Here is a 15,937-nt window from a genome sequence, read left to right as displayed (position 1 = left end):
ACCCACTTCATCAAATTTGATGAAGATGAAGTGGGTTCTAGCCCATACAAGCTTATGCCCAAATAAATTTGTTAGTCTTTAAGGTGCCACAAGGACTCCTCAGTGCTACTACCATGGTAAAAACAATCTTAGGTCATAAAATCAGCCAATCTCAAAATCTACACTGCATTCAGATGGCAAAAAAGTTGAGTGATCTCATAATTCAGTGCTAACAGATCATCTGTTGTTTTGACTACTATCTCCAGTGTTTGGAAACACCCACACATCTCTTGACAATTTTGGCCCATCTCTTATTGTGACTAATCATTTAGTGAATACGTTGCATAAGAGTCACTTTGCCCAGAGACCAGTTTTACTTCATTCACTGTCAGATTAAACTCTTTTATATTAAATTTTACCATATTTGCAAATATACATGGCTTTATGCTTAATTTAAAAATTACATTAAGTTTTCTTGAGATACTGTATACATTTAAAACAAACTGGAGATCAAAGTGATGAATTTGTATGAAAGATAGTGTTTCAAAGATATATTGCCAAGGTTCAAGTTATCAGCTAATTTTGTATATTTATCTGCAAAGACCTCTTTCTCCTTAGTTAAACACAGATGCAAAATATGTTGGAATAGTAGAATATTTCTGAATATTTGATCTTTATGTGAATGGCTTAAAGACTTATGTAAATAGGAATGGTTACAGTGCAGTAAGATATAATATGCTGAATGAGCTTGATTTTAAAATGAATATTTTCATTGCTGATCACAGGTGCTGACAGTAAATATGGCCTTACTTGAAGTTTATTTTATTATTATTATTATTATTATTATTTTGGTCATTGTCTGTCTTGAGCTGCCCTCAGTTGTGAGCATAGGGAACCCTTTTACCTTGATCCACTAATTTTCATGATTGTTTGCTGTTTGTCAGCTCCACTGCTGCATTGTTCAGCCACCCCTATTGCTGTCCTATCACTTCTTCTTTTGTCTTCTCTTCATCCTTTTCCTTGACACTCCCTTCTGTCTCTTCCTTTCTAGATAGATGCCTGTTGTTGATCTATTCCAAAATATTCCAGTGTTAATTCTATTATTTTCCCCAGCAATGAACACTCCCTTGCACAGTTTTAGCAAGCACCCATCAGTCTTTGTACTTCTGACAGTATCAGTGTTTAGTAGCAGTATTGTATTGTGATCCATGGCTTTCTTGAAGTCAAAATAATGTGGCAGTTCCACAAGTTCAAGCAGTATGCATACCTGAAGACCCACCACATTATTTTTTTAGATGCTGGAATCCAGCAATGTTTGCACAGCATGCACACCTTCCTCAGGTGTGATAGCACACTAAAATACCAAGCGTTTAGCCAGCCTTAATGTGTAAAAGGGATCATTAATAAACAACTGTTTAATTTATCACTATTGCTATTTAGTTACTGAAATACGTATTGAAATGTGCAATGTATCTACAGTGGTATCTCTCACAAGTTAGGAAGAAATCTGATTAGAAAAATAAGCCTGGAAGGCTCAAGACCACAGGTGCAGTTGCTCATGTCCCCAGGACAGAGAGGCTTATTAGCCCTGTGGTATATAAACACTGCTTTCTCAGCAGGTCTTGGCTCACTGTATCCCCATACCCAAGTTGGGGGGAGTCTAGAGAGCACAGCAGCTTTCCTTTATAGATACTAAAGGCAACTGAGGACCCCAAATCAATAGCTTGTTGCACCACCATAAGGGGTGTATACTGGCACTGAAATTACTCTGCCCTCTCAATATTGTATCCCACTTTCTATGGTCACTTGCCAAGATGTCAAGTCATTCTTCTTCAACATTTAGAAACAAGACCTCTTATGAGCAAGCTCTGAGCTTTTGTTACATTCCAAATATTGGTGAGCCAAAAATAGGCCACACCAGAATTGTCTGTTGCTTCTTCCAGGACTTAACTACGCCCTGCTTGGTCACTGATCAGGACATCCCTCTAGTTTTAGAGCCAGCAGGAGATCCAAAGAGCAAGGTAATTTTCACTTTGGCTGCAACATAGGCTGGGGATCCGCAATTCAGCTGCTCCTTCCCTAGGACAGAGAGGACGACCAGCCCTGGTGTGGCCCCAGTTCCTTCTCCTATTATTAGCCTCTCCTTCAAATCATAGTTCAAGGCTTTCTCCTTTAAACTTTCCCCTTACAAAGTTCCTTTCCAGTTCATTCCCTTGCAAGTTTCTCCTTCTTACATTTTGAGTCTGCTTCTGTACATAGTCAGACCTGATTAATCCAAATCAATTCATAACATTCATTTGTATCTGCATTAATGAAAACTAGAAATCAGATTAACAAGTCATTCTATTGATACATAAGATTAGTTACTGCTAAACTTTTTGAGAGAACCAGACACATGGATGTACCTAACTCAGTTTAACCAGGTCTGATTGAAATGTCATTTGGCATTTGTTTTTATTGTATTGAACAGTAACACATACTAAAATTCAAGCTTTTTTGAAGCCCCTTTGCTTATTTTAGAAATGTACTAAAATAAGTTTGAAGGTTTCTTTACTTGATATCTCTTCACTTTTCACCATTGAATTGAATGAAGAATGATAGAGTGAAAAATATCACAAGAACTCCGTGGTTCTCAGTTGGAATAGGTGGTTGAAATTCCACAGAAATGGGTAGGTTATGTATGGCTCGACATAGCCAGTAGGTGTGCTACATTTTAACATGATAGCCCATATTTTCCCTCCAGATTTATGTACACATCAGAAAATTAGAGTTAAGTATATTATGGTTAAGATATATTCAATACAGTAACTAATATCTTTTTGTAACTGCTTTTTAATCTAACAGCTTCTGCTTTTCTAACATATTCTCCTTAGTGGACTCCCTTTTGTGTGTCTCAAGTTCTTATATAAAACTTCTTCACTGGTTTCCTGTTGACTGCCCATCATGTTGTATTAAGTTCATTTTCACATTTTACCATAACAATTTAGCCTGATACTAGAGTGATCTCAGAGAGTGTCTGGTGTCTTCTTCCTGTAAGTAACACTGCGTGGCCTGTGTACCCTATTGAGAATCCCCAGTGTGCTCCAGCATTTGGCATGAGAATCTTCATAATATGTTAGAAAGGCAGATAGAATAACCTGAGCAGACCTGGAAATGGGAGAGGAAGAGGAAACTGAGGACTCTAAAGTGCCTAGGAGCTGAAAGTTGGAAAGAGAATAGGTTAAAGGGGACAAAATGGAAAAGGGCATGGGACAAACATTTTGACTTAGTCTGGTTTCCTTCAATTCCTCTTACATTTTCAGCCCACTATCCTGATTTATGCTTTCCAGGGAAGTGTTTTCCTCTCCTTTTTCTCCATTCAATAATTACTACTTCTCCTGTTCTCTGATCCTGCTAGAGTTCTTCCTTCCATGTTCCAGTTCACCCCCAATTCCCTTCTCTTCCCCTTTCAAGTTCTTTGCATTCTGATTCCCTGTACACAGACACATCACTGTATTTTGCCTTCACTCACCTTGTGTTGAACTTCACTGATCACTTGTGCATGGTAGCCATTTATAATGATAGAGTTATATTGGTTTTATTTAAAAATTTCAAGGAAGTCACTCAGATATCAACAAACTTGGTAAGGTATTAAGAATGTTGACTACCTTTTAAATTCATGTTAACATTGTTAAGCTTTCTAAAGGTTTAAGCACCTAAAAATGTCAATCAGTTCATTGATAGAACTCAAGAACCCGTTTCACTGTAAAGGATCCTGTTGCTAATACAGTGGTTCTAGGTTTCAAAAACTTCTTAGGCTTGTCTCTTAGCAGATGTGTGTCCTATTCTTGCCTATGTGTCCTATGATTATTGGCAGCTTAAGCAGCACCTCCCAAAAGACATTTTATCACATTTAAAAAGAAAAAGAATATGCTTGGAGACAAAATAGTTACCTTGACGATGTACTAAATTCAGTCTTACATGAGTTTTAGTTCCTCAACTTCAATTTAAATCCCCCATGGAGAGGTATAGCAATAGGCATGAACTCTAACTTAACAAGGAAGAATAATTGGTTAGAACCAACTACAGATCAGTAGTAATATGTACACTAATGAGTTGGTATCCTTGCTATATCTGTTAATTGGGTGGTTTGACACAAATTCAGCTGCTGTGTAGGTTTCAACCTGTAAGGCAATGATAACCTCTAACCGTGAACTTGTGCTTTACTGTGCCAATCTAAGTGCACTGTTCACCAGTAAAACAAATTACGTTATTTCTGACATTCAATCTAACACACTATCAAATACTTTATTATGCATTTCAAACATAATCTGTCTGCAGTAAATGTACATCTTAGAGTTGCCTAAACAGCCATTTGTTGTGGCTTCACTATTTAATAAGTAAGAAATTATATTTATTAGAACAAAAATTAGTATTTGGCAAATATTTCTAAGTGCTCATTGGTTAATCTTTTTTTCTTTACATGTTTTTAATGCATTTGAAGTAGCATATTTTTGTTAGTGCTTCAGAATTGCATTTCTAGCCATTCTTGTTGGCTTTCAGGTTGAATGGTTCTGGCCCTCAGTATTGAGAGGCACAATGAAAGTCATAAACAGGCATTTATACATAAACAATAAGATAACTTTGCCTATTTTATGTGTTAGTTGCAATATTGGCTTGTCACATAACTAACCAAGAAAAGCAATTATTCCAAACAGCAAAATGATAATTTCATTCTAAACACTCGATAAATAATCGTATCATTGCCCTATATCATGTAGATGTCGATTAAATTTATTTTTGTACAGTTTTCAGTTGTATTTTGGCTCTTTCGTGTTAGTGCAGCCTTAAGAATCTGAGTCACTAGTCCACAATGCAAGCTCTGCAGAGTTTTGGCTGACAATACATCTGTACCCTACAGCGTGTGCTGTTCTAGCACTATCTACATAATAGCATCAGCAGCTCTTTAAAAAGAAAGTTCTATTTAAAAAAATTAAGTTAGAGATGTACAAATCATACAATAATATCCATAATTTCATTTTGTATCCACAAAATGCTAAATAAATCATTTTTGAGAAGAGGCCTTCTCCCTCACTAGACACTTATTTTTCCAATTACATGGCTATTAGATTTTCTACCTGTAACAAAAAAGATTATATTACCTATAAAATGAATCCTAAAATATATCCCTATCATAAATAAACTGACAACAAAGAATTACTTACGATGATAAGGTTTTTATCAGTAAATTTGAATCTCTGGTACATTCGTAGTTGTCTCCACTGCCGCATTGCTAAATTGAAGATAGCTAGAATTTGTGCTGAGAGTTTAATAGGAAACTATTTTTTTTTTAAATGTTTAGGGTCATAATCTAATATTAAGTTTAAATACAATTTGGGAAAGGAAAGGTTTCCTGAGAAAAGATAAACAATATTGTGTTTCAGATATGAAAACAGGCCTTTTACTGTAGAAAAGGAGAGAGAACAGACAAATGTTGGACAGTGATAAATGTCAGATGACGTTATGCACTTTTCATATTACTACACAAATACACTAATATAGGGGAGATGAAAATTGGCTGGCGTAGAAAAAGAGGAATCTCATTAGAAAAAGAGGCTGGTAAACTTATGAGCTTAGCCCAGTTTTTTTCCCAGACCTCTTTCCCATTCATCCCGGTTTCATGCAGCTCCATGTAGATAATACTGCCTTATAAGAATGTCTCCACTTTCTGAAGTGACTCTTCCATTTTTAAAATTAAGCTGTCAATTGTTTTTGCCAGTGTGAAGAAAACGCATCATTTCTTAACTAACTGTTTTTAAAATCATATTTCTTGTATGTAGCTTCTAAGGAAAAGGCACATAGGAAATGATATTGTTACCATTGTCTTCCAAGAACCTGGAGCACTTCCTTTTACTCCAAAAAATATCCGATCTCATTTTCAACATGTGTTTGTCATAGTCAAAGTGCATAATCCTTGCACTGAAAATGTGTGCTATAGGTGAGTAGATACTTATTATTTTTTGTTTGCTATTTTGATTCCAATAAAGCATCTTTTTCTAGCAATCTTGTATTTCCCAAAGAAGTTGTGTATATGTTTTCTAAATTTCTGCTACATTTCTCTTCTGTTTTAGGGTTTCATTTTTAAAGACGTATAGAATATAAAACTTAATATATTTGACAGCAGTACACCATTAGCATTTCTGAAAGGTTCATTTAGTATGTCATGATCATTAGTGGTATAAGTTTAGAGAGCTTTGTTTGTGTCCATATGAAATTGTAGGTACAGGTTTGTAGGCACAATTGAAGGTGTAGATATTTGTTTAGCTTATTTGTGGGCATATAAAGGGCAGTCGGGTTTTAAAAATAAGACTTGAAGCTATAGCAATGGAAATAATTTTAGTTTTTTATTTACTTTCTTTTTAGGGTAGAGCTAAGTCATTTTAGAAGATTATTAATACAAACATAAATCACTGGCAATATATTTAGCTGAATATCTATAGGATGTGATCCCAAATTTGACTGTATTTCAATCATGGTTTGTTTAAGTGGTCCCTTTATATAGTTTTCAGAGTACTTTGAGATCCTTTCAGATAAATGTCAGTTTTGCCTGTGATTTATATATTAATGAAAACCCTTTTTGTTTCAAAATATCTCCCCAAATCTCACTGTCAACATTCTAAAATGTTTTCAAGTGTCTTAAAATCCCATCACTTGGACTAGGGAATCCCCGTCCCACCAAAAAACAAAAACAAAAAAACCTCTGAGTACTCCCATCATAGACATGTGCCTGGCACTGGCTCTTTTCTCTCTTTCTGTCAGCTTCATGAGCTGGCTAAGGACTGAAATCAGTCAGTCTGGATAGTCTTTAGTTTTAAGGCATTTCTCTGAAATAGATAAAGAGCTCTCTGAACTTAAACCACTAATGATTATGACCTACTAAATGAACCTTTTTGAAATGCTAATGGTGTACTGCTGCCAAATATCTTTAGTTTTATATTCTATGTATTTTCAAAGTTGAGATTCTTATCGGCTAATGACAACCTGGTTACTCTTAGTTTTGTTTTAAAACTGATTTCTTTAGTTCTAAGAAATTAATGCCAATATTGGTCTAAGTCCTGCACATATGTATTCTTACTGTGATAGAAGAGGTAATGTGTATAGTTTCTAGGGTAATCTGCTTCTTCTAGTTCCACAGCTAGGGCAGGGGTTGCCGAAGTTGGGAATAAAACAGAAGACTGAGAGTATGTTGCTCTGCAAGTAACCTGGAACTGGGTAATATCCGTACTGCATGTTGTATTGATTTTTTTTTTTTTTAAGGGAGGTGCAGAGAAAAGGTAAAAAATATAAACCAAGTTTAAGAAGAAATTCTTCAAACCTCTGTCTGGTAGATGCTCTGTCTGTTGTGCCAGCTGCCCATTACTCAAAGGCCTTTTGTATGAGAGGTTGGCTTCTGGGTCTTGGTTACTCAGAGACAGTATCTTCTACCACTCCCGCATGTATTTATGAATTTCACATGAAATACGAGTTTCTTTTTTAAAGCCTTTGCCAGGAATACAGTCATAAATTGTAGAGCTGGCTGATAGATTTTAATGGGCATTTTGAGTGTATTTATTTTAATCTAGTTATGAGTTGCATTACATTTGTTGTTCGTTCTGTCAACTTCAAATAAAATGACAGTGGATCTCCTGGAAATCTATAGTCTTTTGAAAATCATTCAGTTTTGTTCAAGGGTTGGCTAATAGAGATCTGACATGAAGCAGCAACTCCATGGAATACTTCCCCTTGCTCTCAAACCTGCAGAGGTTATTCTGCTACAACCAGCATAATCAGTATTCTGCAAATTAAGACCCCATGCTGGGGCAGCAGCTGTTCTCCATAGGCCAGATTGTGCCATATTTACCCTCACTGAATAGGACTTCATTCCAGATGTTGTTTCTATTTAAGGAGACTATTTTAGAATAAGATACTACTCAGCAAGGATAAAGGTGGCACTATTTGGCCCCACTACCAGCTCTTGTAGGGAGCGGGCAGATACCTATGTATACTGAGGTTATGGAATCTGTTTCCCTCAGCTAGGATGAATCCTTCTCCCTTCCCTATTACATGTGGTCTCAGACACTCTCCATTAGAGGGGAGCATGCAACAGAAACTGCCATTTGGCAGTTGGCTTTCTTCAGACTTTTTTCTTCCTATAACTTTTTTACTCAAGTATGGGAGGATTTGACAGAACAAGGAGCAATGGTCTCAAGTTGCAGTGGGGGAGGTCTAGGTTGGATATTAGGAAACACTATTTCACTAGGAGGGTGGTGAAGCACTGCAATGCGTTACCTAGGGAGGTGGTGGAGTCTCCTTCCTTGGAGGTTTTTAAGGCCCGGCTTGACAAAGCCCTGGCTGGGATGATTTAGTTGGGAATTGGTCCTGCTTTGAGCAGGGGGTTGGACGAGATGACCTCCTGAGGTCCCTTCCAACCCTGATATTCTATGATTCTATGATTTGGACAAATGTGCCAGATATACCCTATATATCAAATTCTGCCCTCAATTGTATCTGTACTACCTTATCAAAGTCAATGGGATGATATGGGTGTAACAGGAGTTGGGGGGGAGTTGGTTCAGTTTGTCAGAGATGGAGCAACTGAGTGGAAAAGTAAATAAGATATATTTGCCTTAAGAAAATTCAACTTTAAAGCTCCTTTAAATTAGGGATCTGTCTAAATAACAATACACCCCTAGGAAGCATTTTGTATTTATCCCATTGAAAAGAAGAAGAAACAGACACTTTATAAACAGTCCTTCTTGAAATGCTGCAGCTTGGTAAATCCTGGACTTTGTGACTTTTATTAATTCATATAATTAAAATAGTAAATGGCTTTGTTTTATAAGACTGTCCAGTCAATTTTGTTTATACCCATTTTATTTGATCTGTAGATGTGTGCAAATATACGGTAATAGGTTTCCTGTATGTTTCAGATACACAGCTTCCTAATTTCTAAAATTTCATCTGTCTCAATTTGTACATTGAAACTCACCTGTGTCAATGGGTTATATAGGTCATAGTCCTGTAATGAGGTTCTGCTGGTGCAGTTATCCATTTTATTCCTTTTTTATTTCTAGTGTTGGAGTTTCAAGATCAAAAGATGTACCTCCGTTTGGTCCACCAATCCCCAAAGGAGTAACTTTCCCAAAATCTGCAGTCTTCAGGGACTTCCTTTTAGCCAAAGTTATTAATGCTGAAAATGCAGCACACAAGTCAGAAAAATTCCGAGCCATGGCCACCAGGACACGACAAGAATACTTGAAAGATCTGGCAGAAAATTTTGTTACTACAGCTACAGTGGATACTTCAGTGAAGTTCAGTTTTATTACTCTAGGTGCAAAGAAAAAGGAGAAAGTGAAACCAAGAAAGGATGCTCATTTATTTAGTGTTGGAGCAATTATGTGGAATGTGATAGCACGGGACTTTGGCCAGTCTGCAGATATTGAATGTCTCCTTGGAATTTCCAATGAATTTATCATGTTGATTGAAAAGGAGTCCAAAAATGTTGTGTTTAACTGCTCCTGCAGAGATGTTATTGGATGGACATCAGGATTAATGAGTATCAAAATCTTTTATGAAAGAGGAGAATGCATTCTTCTGTCTGCAATTGATAATTGTTCTGATGACATCAGAGAAGTTGTTCAAAGACTAGAGGTAAGTCACATTTTTAAATTGATCTACCAAAGCTTTTATTCAGAATTATTCATGTCTATCATTCTTTGGGAAAGAACTCAAATTTTCCTATATTTAAACTGATATTGCACTTTCCAACTTCAAAGAGCTTTACAAACATTATTCCTCACAACACCATGTGGAATAGATCCATATTATCATCCTGCTTTTATGGGTGACTAATCTGATGCAGTTAATTAAATTGGCTTGTCCAAGGCTACATAGGGTTTTAGTTTTAAAGCCCGGATTAAAACTTTAATTTTTGGTTCCCAGCCCTGTGGCCTAGTGGTCACAGTACACCCCTCAATAAAAATACCTTAATTTAATAAATAAATAAATAAAAATAAAGAATACCCTTTTGAATGTGATTGCTACCTAAACAGTGAAAATCCTCTAAATAAAGCATGGAATATACTGCTTATTTTGCATGGATGAGCTGGAAGAAAATGAAGGCAGTTAGATCAGTTAACACGAACTATCAGAGCTGGTGCAATCTCAGTCAAGACAGGTGGAGCTCAGGCATTCTATGAGCTCAACATCTTACATTATTTAACGTATAGCTATTACAAATGTGTTCTAGTGGACTGATACAGGCTGCAGGGTATAAAACATTGAGGTATCACTGCTCTCGTTCCAGTTTGACTTTGACCTTACCCCTTACATTAAATGAGGTTAGTGGCATAAGCCTTTTTTATATTGAATTGAGGCTTCTACTGGAAAACAATCACTAGACCTATTTTTTGGAGATTAGTAGAGCTGAAGTACAAGCTATGAAGTGGCCAGGATTAAACTGATGTGTAAACTAAAGGCCTGATGCTTCAAGGTGCTAAGCTACCCTAAACTTTCAAGACTGTTGAGGATGCTTAGTGCTGCACAGGGCTGAGATTAATACCTACCCTGCGTGATGGAGTCTTTCTTCCAGTACAAGTTAATATTTGTAAATATTACAAATATTACTTTTCAGTGGGATAATATTTGTAAGTTCATATTATTGTCACTTGCATTGTATTTACCTCATTGTTAAGTTCTTCAGATATTGTCATTTTCCTTATACAAATATTTTCCTTCTGAAATTTAGAAAAAATGTTCTCTAATTATCATGTTACTGTTGTAAAATTATCACTAATTGGATAGTTATAAATTGGCTCAACGTTGTGCTGAAAATAAGGTTAGTGAATGTTAGTTTCTTATCCCATCACTGCATATTGTAACACAAATTGTTTAGTGTTTTTTATTTTAATACTACTACCTAGCTCTTGCATAGTGCTTTTCCTCAGTAGGTCGCAAAGCACTTTACAAAGGAGAGTGGTATCATTATCCCCATTTTACAGATGGGGAAACTGAGGTACAGAGGGGAAATGACTAGCCCACGGTTACCCAACAGGCGAGTAGCAAAGCTGGGAATAGAACCCAGGTTTTTGTAGTCCCATTCTAGTAATCCGCACTGTCTTCATTTATTACTTCTTGAATCTTAAAACATACATGAAATAATAGCAGGTTTGGCAAACTGAAAAGATATCTACTGAGTCTCTGCAGACAGATCTTCATTATATATGATGTATAAAAACATTTAGTTTTTTTTATAGCATTAGTTGAAATGGTTATCTGTGAAAACTGTCTTTGGAGACATTAATCATTACAACAGACTTCACTCAGTTTGATTTGAATGGCCTTGTATTTCACTCAAATCTAACCATCTGTTACAGTACAACATTATTTACATTTAACTTGAGACTGCTCCTTTTTTGAGGTAATAACCATATTCTCGGCTAAATAAATCTATTGGCCTGAAGCCTCAGAGTTAGCAACTTAGGATCTGTCTACACTGCCCCACGATTCAGTGTTCAGGGGTGCGAATAGCAGTGCATATCAATGTGTTGTGCTGTAACTCCCTTGTGTGGACTCTGTGGGCTCAAACTAAACCTTTGAAGAGGATGACATTGATGCAAACTAGGAACTTTTAAAAACTGACAGAGTCCTGTGGCACCTTATAGACTAACAGATGTATTGGAGCATAAGCTTTCGTGGGTGAATACTCACTTCATCGGATGCATCCGACTAAGTGGGTATTCACCCACAAAAGCTTATGCTCCAATACGTCTGTTAGTCTATAAGGTGCCACAGGACTCTTTGTCACTTTTTACAGATTCACACTAACACGGCTACCCCTCTGATACTAGGAACTTTTAGCTTGCGACCACAACATAGGCACTGACTCTGTGGGCGCTCCGGGGCTCAAGCATCCATGGAAAAAAATACGGGGTGCTCAGCACCCAGGAGCCATAGTTTTGTACCTGAGGTCTGCTCACAGGGCACACCCTTGCCCCAGAGGGAGCTTGAGTGTGGAATGTGAGTTCTGTGCTGCTAACAGCTTCCGCCCTTGGGACAGGGAGTTTGTTTATAAACAGAGCCAGGGTGATTAAGATAACAAAAGGCTTGTCATTAAATTAAATTAAGGATCATTAGATGATCCTGAAAGCATTGCCAGGCCCTCTAGTTGAAAGGTAGGGAACAAAGGGTAGGAATAAATGGTCCATTTTCAGAATGGAGAGAAGTAAATAGTGGTGTCCCCAGGTTTCTGTACTGAGACCAGAGCTGTTCAACATATTCGTAAATGATGTGGGAAAAGGGGTAAACAGTGAGGTGGCAAAATTTACAGACGATACAAAAAAAAAAAAAAAAAACCAGGAGTACTCCTGGCACCTTAGAGACTAACAAATTTATTTGAGCACAAGCTTTCGTGGGCTACAGCCCACTTCATCGCATAGGCATCCAGTGAAGTGGGCTGTAGCCCACGAAAGCTTATGCTCAAATACATTTGTTAGTCTCTAAGGTGCCACAAGTACTCCTGTTCTTTTTGCGGCTACAGACTAACACGGCTGCTACTTTGAAAGATGATACAAAATTACTCAAAACAGTTAAGTCCAAAGCTGACTGCAAAATGTTACAAAGGGATCTCACAAAACTGGGTGACGGCAACAAAATGGCAGATGAAATTCAATGTTAAATGTAACATCCTTAAACAGTTATCAGCAAGGTACATTGAATAACCCTCAAGTACTTCATGTTGATGTTCTATTGAATTGTGCCCTTCCTCTCTTTCACCCCAGACCTCTCAAATTTGATGCTATTTGTGAAGGATTAGTCACTATGTTGAGTAACCTTTTTGTTTTTAAAAGCTCCCTTTTCTTTCTCGCCTCTTCCTTCACCCCCTTTTTTTAAACTGTATGAATATTTCTCTTTAAAAGTTAATTTGAAAGCTGAATTTTGGAATGCTGGACTCCTTTCCCCTGAAACATTCACACAGGTGGTAAATGTTGGCTTTTAATGGAGAATGTTCTAAACACCCAGACACCCTTTACCTTTAGCTAGTTATTTGATTTATGAAAATCTCAATAGGGGCTAATGCTGTTTAAAGGTGACCATTACACACATTAACATCTGCATAACATGAGACTCTGTCTGCATAGATCCAGTGGAGGATCAGACCCCCAGACCTGATCAGAGAGCACTGCTGAAGTCAGGAGTCCATCTGTGTGGAATTCACTGTATGATTGAGGCATAAGATGTCCATCATCTCCACCATTTTATAACTAATTTATCAGACTTCTATGAATAGAATTCATGGAGGTTAAGTCCATTAATGGCTGTTAGCCAGGATGGCTAAGGAATGGTGTCCCTAGCCTCTGTTTGTCAGAGGGTGGATGGATGGCAGGAGAGAGATCACTTGATCATTACCTGTTACGTTCACTCCCTCTGGGACACCTGGCATTGGCCACTGTCGGTAGACCGGATACTGGGCTGGATGGACCTTTGGTCTGACCCAGTATGGCCATTCTTATGTTATTAGATAAATATCTACCATCTAATAAACCCCTTCCAATCAGCTATCATTCTCCTCCCTTGCCAAAAGCCTTGGGAAATAGTAGGCTTTGCAGTGAGCCCAGAAGGCTAATAAGTTTATTATTTTTATTTGTAGTACCATAGTACCTACCAGCCCTAGTCATGGAACAGAAGTCAGCTATGCTAAGCACTGTACAGACACCAAACAACAAGGAGCTTAAAATCAAAGTATAACATAAGACACCAGATGGTTACAGATAAATGGAGGAGTACCAGGAAATAATGATAGTACTGGGCAGTGGTCTCAGGCAAGTTTTTCTTGTAGGTATCATGGCAAAGGAGAGTCTTAAGAAGGGATTTGAAGCAAGATATGAAGTAGCTTTGTGGATGTTTACAAAGAGCTCCTCCCAAACACGAAGGGGCAGCATAGGAGAAAGCCCAAAGGAGCTTGTTTGACAATATCTCAAATGGTAGATGGAGGCTGGCATTACTGGCTTATGGAGAGTTGAGAAAAGTGCTGTTTTTACTGTTAGTCTGTTTTGTGGTTTTTCAGCATTCAATATTTGATATTTCAAATATGATAAAATATTTTTAAAACTGCAAAACTGGACAATATGAAGTAGACATCTGAACACACACAAACGTGGCTTCATTCTCCAGCAAGCTTCCCTGTTTGATGCAATATAAATAGCATAGTACATGTTGGTAGTCACACTGGGACAGGAAATTTGGGCAAAAGTTTGTATTGTGGAACCCAAAGGAAAAGAGGCACATTTTACTATTCTGAATATCATCTCAGTTCTCCAGTGGGCCTCCCATGCTTGTGCCATGAGTATGTAATCAGAGCATGCTGGGATGTTGCACTGGAGTGGCGGCTGGCCCTCTAAGGATAAATGGATGACATAAGAATTTTAAAAAATGTCCTACTCTAAGGTGTTGAGTTCCACTTTTAGCCTTCCTACTAGGTTGCAGAACTTACTGTTGTACTGACAGCATTTTGTAAAAACAACATGTCTAGCACCTTTAAAACGTTGTAAGAAAGTAACAGTAGTGGCTTTGAGCTAGTTACAGTGCAGGCACAAGTTATGCAAAGTTCCTCAAAGCTTTTCCAATCAGTCATTCGGTGGTTAGAGTGAGAGTAGGAGGAGCTGGAATTACTGGCTTCCTTCCCTGGCTCTGGCACATGCTTACTGTGTAACCTTGGGCAAATCATATGATCTGTGTCCCAGCTTTCCCCTCTTTCAAATAGTTATTTCTCTTATAGGAATGTTGTGAGACTTAATTCTTTGTCTGTAAAGCACTTGGAGATCCTTGAATTAAAGCAATTAATAAAAGGTAAAATATATATACAACACTAATTTTAACTTATGACTAGAAACTAAAAGAAGGTTGGAGTTTAGAAGGTTTCTAACTATCGGAAGAGTAAGGTTCTGGAACAGCCTTCCAATAGGAGAAGTTTGGGCAAACAACTCAAGTTTTAAGATGGAGCTTAATAAATTTATGAATGGGACTATAACTAGGTTGCTTGTGATAGCAGGGGACAGGACTTGATGACCCAGGAGGTTCCTTCCAGTCCTGTACCCTGTGTTATGACCTAAGCCAGAATTTGACCTTCAATCTCCAAAGATTAGTGCACTAATGTATTGCACAAACTACTGAATTGTCCCTGGATTGCTTTACCGTTTGTGAAACTGCTCAATTTTATGTAGTATGAACAAAGAAATCCCTGTAGTAAAAGCTAAAATTTCAGTTTACTTGATTATTCCATATAATGCCAGAATAACTTCCAATTAAGTATGAAAGATATCAGTTCTCTTCTCTCAGTTCCCAATGAAATAATCAGTCTTCTCCCATTTGTAGCAAAGCCTACATCTGGAGATGGCAATGGCATGGATGTCATAGATCAGAATCTGATTGCTGGAGCAAAAGAAATACATTATCTTATTTTGTTACTTACTGTTGGGGGATGAGAATCTGTTGGAACTGAAAATTTTCACTTGATTTGACTCATCTTAAATTTCAAGGTTGTTATTTTCCTGAAGAAAAAAAACCCACTACACACCTGCAGTCAATCGGCTAACAAAGAATGAAGTAATTGACAGGTTTGCATTTTGCTTGCCTTGTGTTTTGAAACTAAGACAGCTGCTAAGTATTCAGTAAGATATAAATGTCTTTGCATTGGAAAGAAATAAGAATTTGACACAGGACAGCTGGTTGTTCCAGGGAAGTCAAATTTTAGGACTCTGAAGATCTTCATGTATTTTGCTCTATGCAGAAACCTGTAGTCAACCATAAATGACAAAATGATTTTTAGTCACCCATTAGTATGTTAAGAGTATTGCACATGAAACCAAATATAGCTTTATCGTGTCAGAAAATAGATCCTTTTATGTTTCCAAAGAAATCAGCCTATAAAGACAGTAGCATA

At 37.3% G+C, this 15,937-nt stretch overlaps 1 protein-coding gene across 1 annotated transcript in view; it reads left to right on the top strand.

Moving 5' to 3' along the window:
- Window positions 1–15,937, top strand: part of SIPA1L2 (signal induced proliferation associated 1 like 2) — a 135,616-nt gene that overhangs the window by 42,751 nt on the left and 76,928 nt on the right. The window contains exons 6-7 of the mRNA XM_065401456.1: window positions 5,799–5,956; window positions 9,072–9,648. Of these exons, the coding sequence (XP_065257528.1) occupies window positions 5,799–5,956; window positions 9,072–9,648 (735 nt within the window). The remainder of the gene's footprint in view (window positions 1–5,798; window positions 5,957–9,071; window positions 9,649–15,937) is intronic.

The sequence above is a fragment of the Emys orbicularis genome, chromosome 3 (assembly GCF_028017835.1).
Source record: "Emys orbicularis isolate rEmyOrb1 chromosome 3, rEmyOrb1.hap1, whole genome shotgun sequence".
Classification (NCBI taxonomy): domain Eukaryota; kingdom Metazoa; phylum Chordata; order Testudines; family Emydidae; genus Emys; species Emys orbicularis.
Note: the sequence above shows the minus strand (reverse complement) of the source record. Positions and strands in the feature narration are given on the sequence as shown.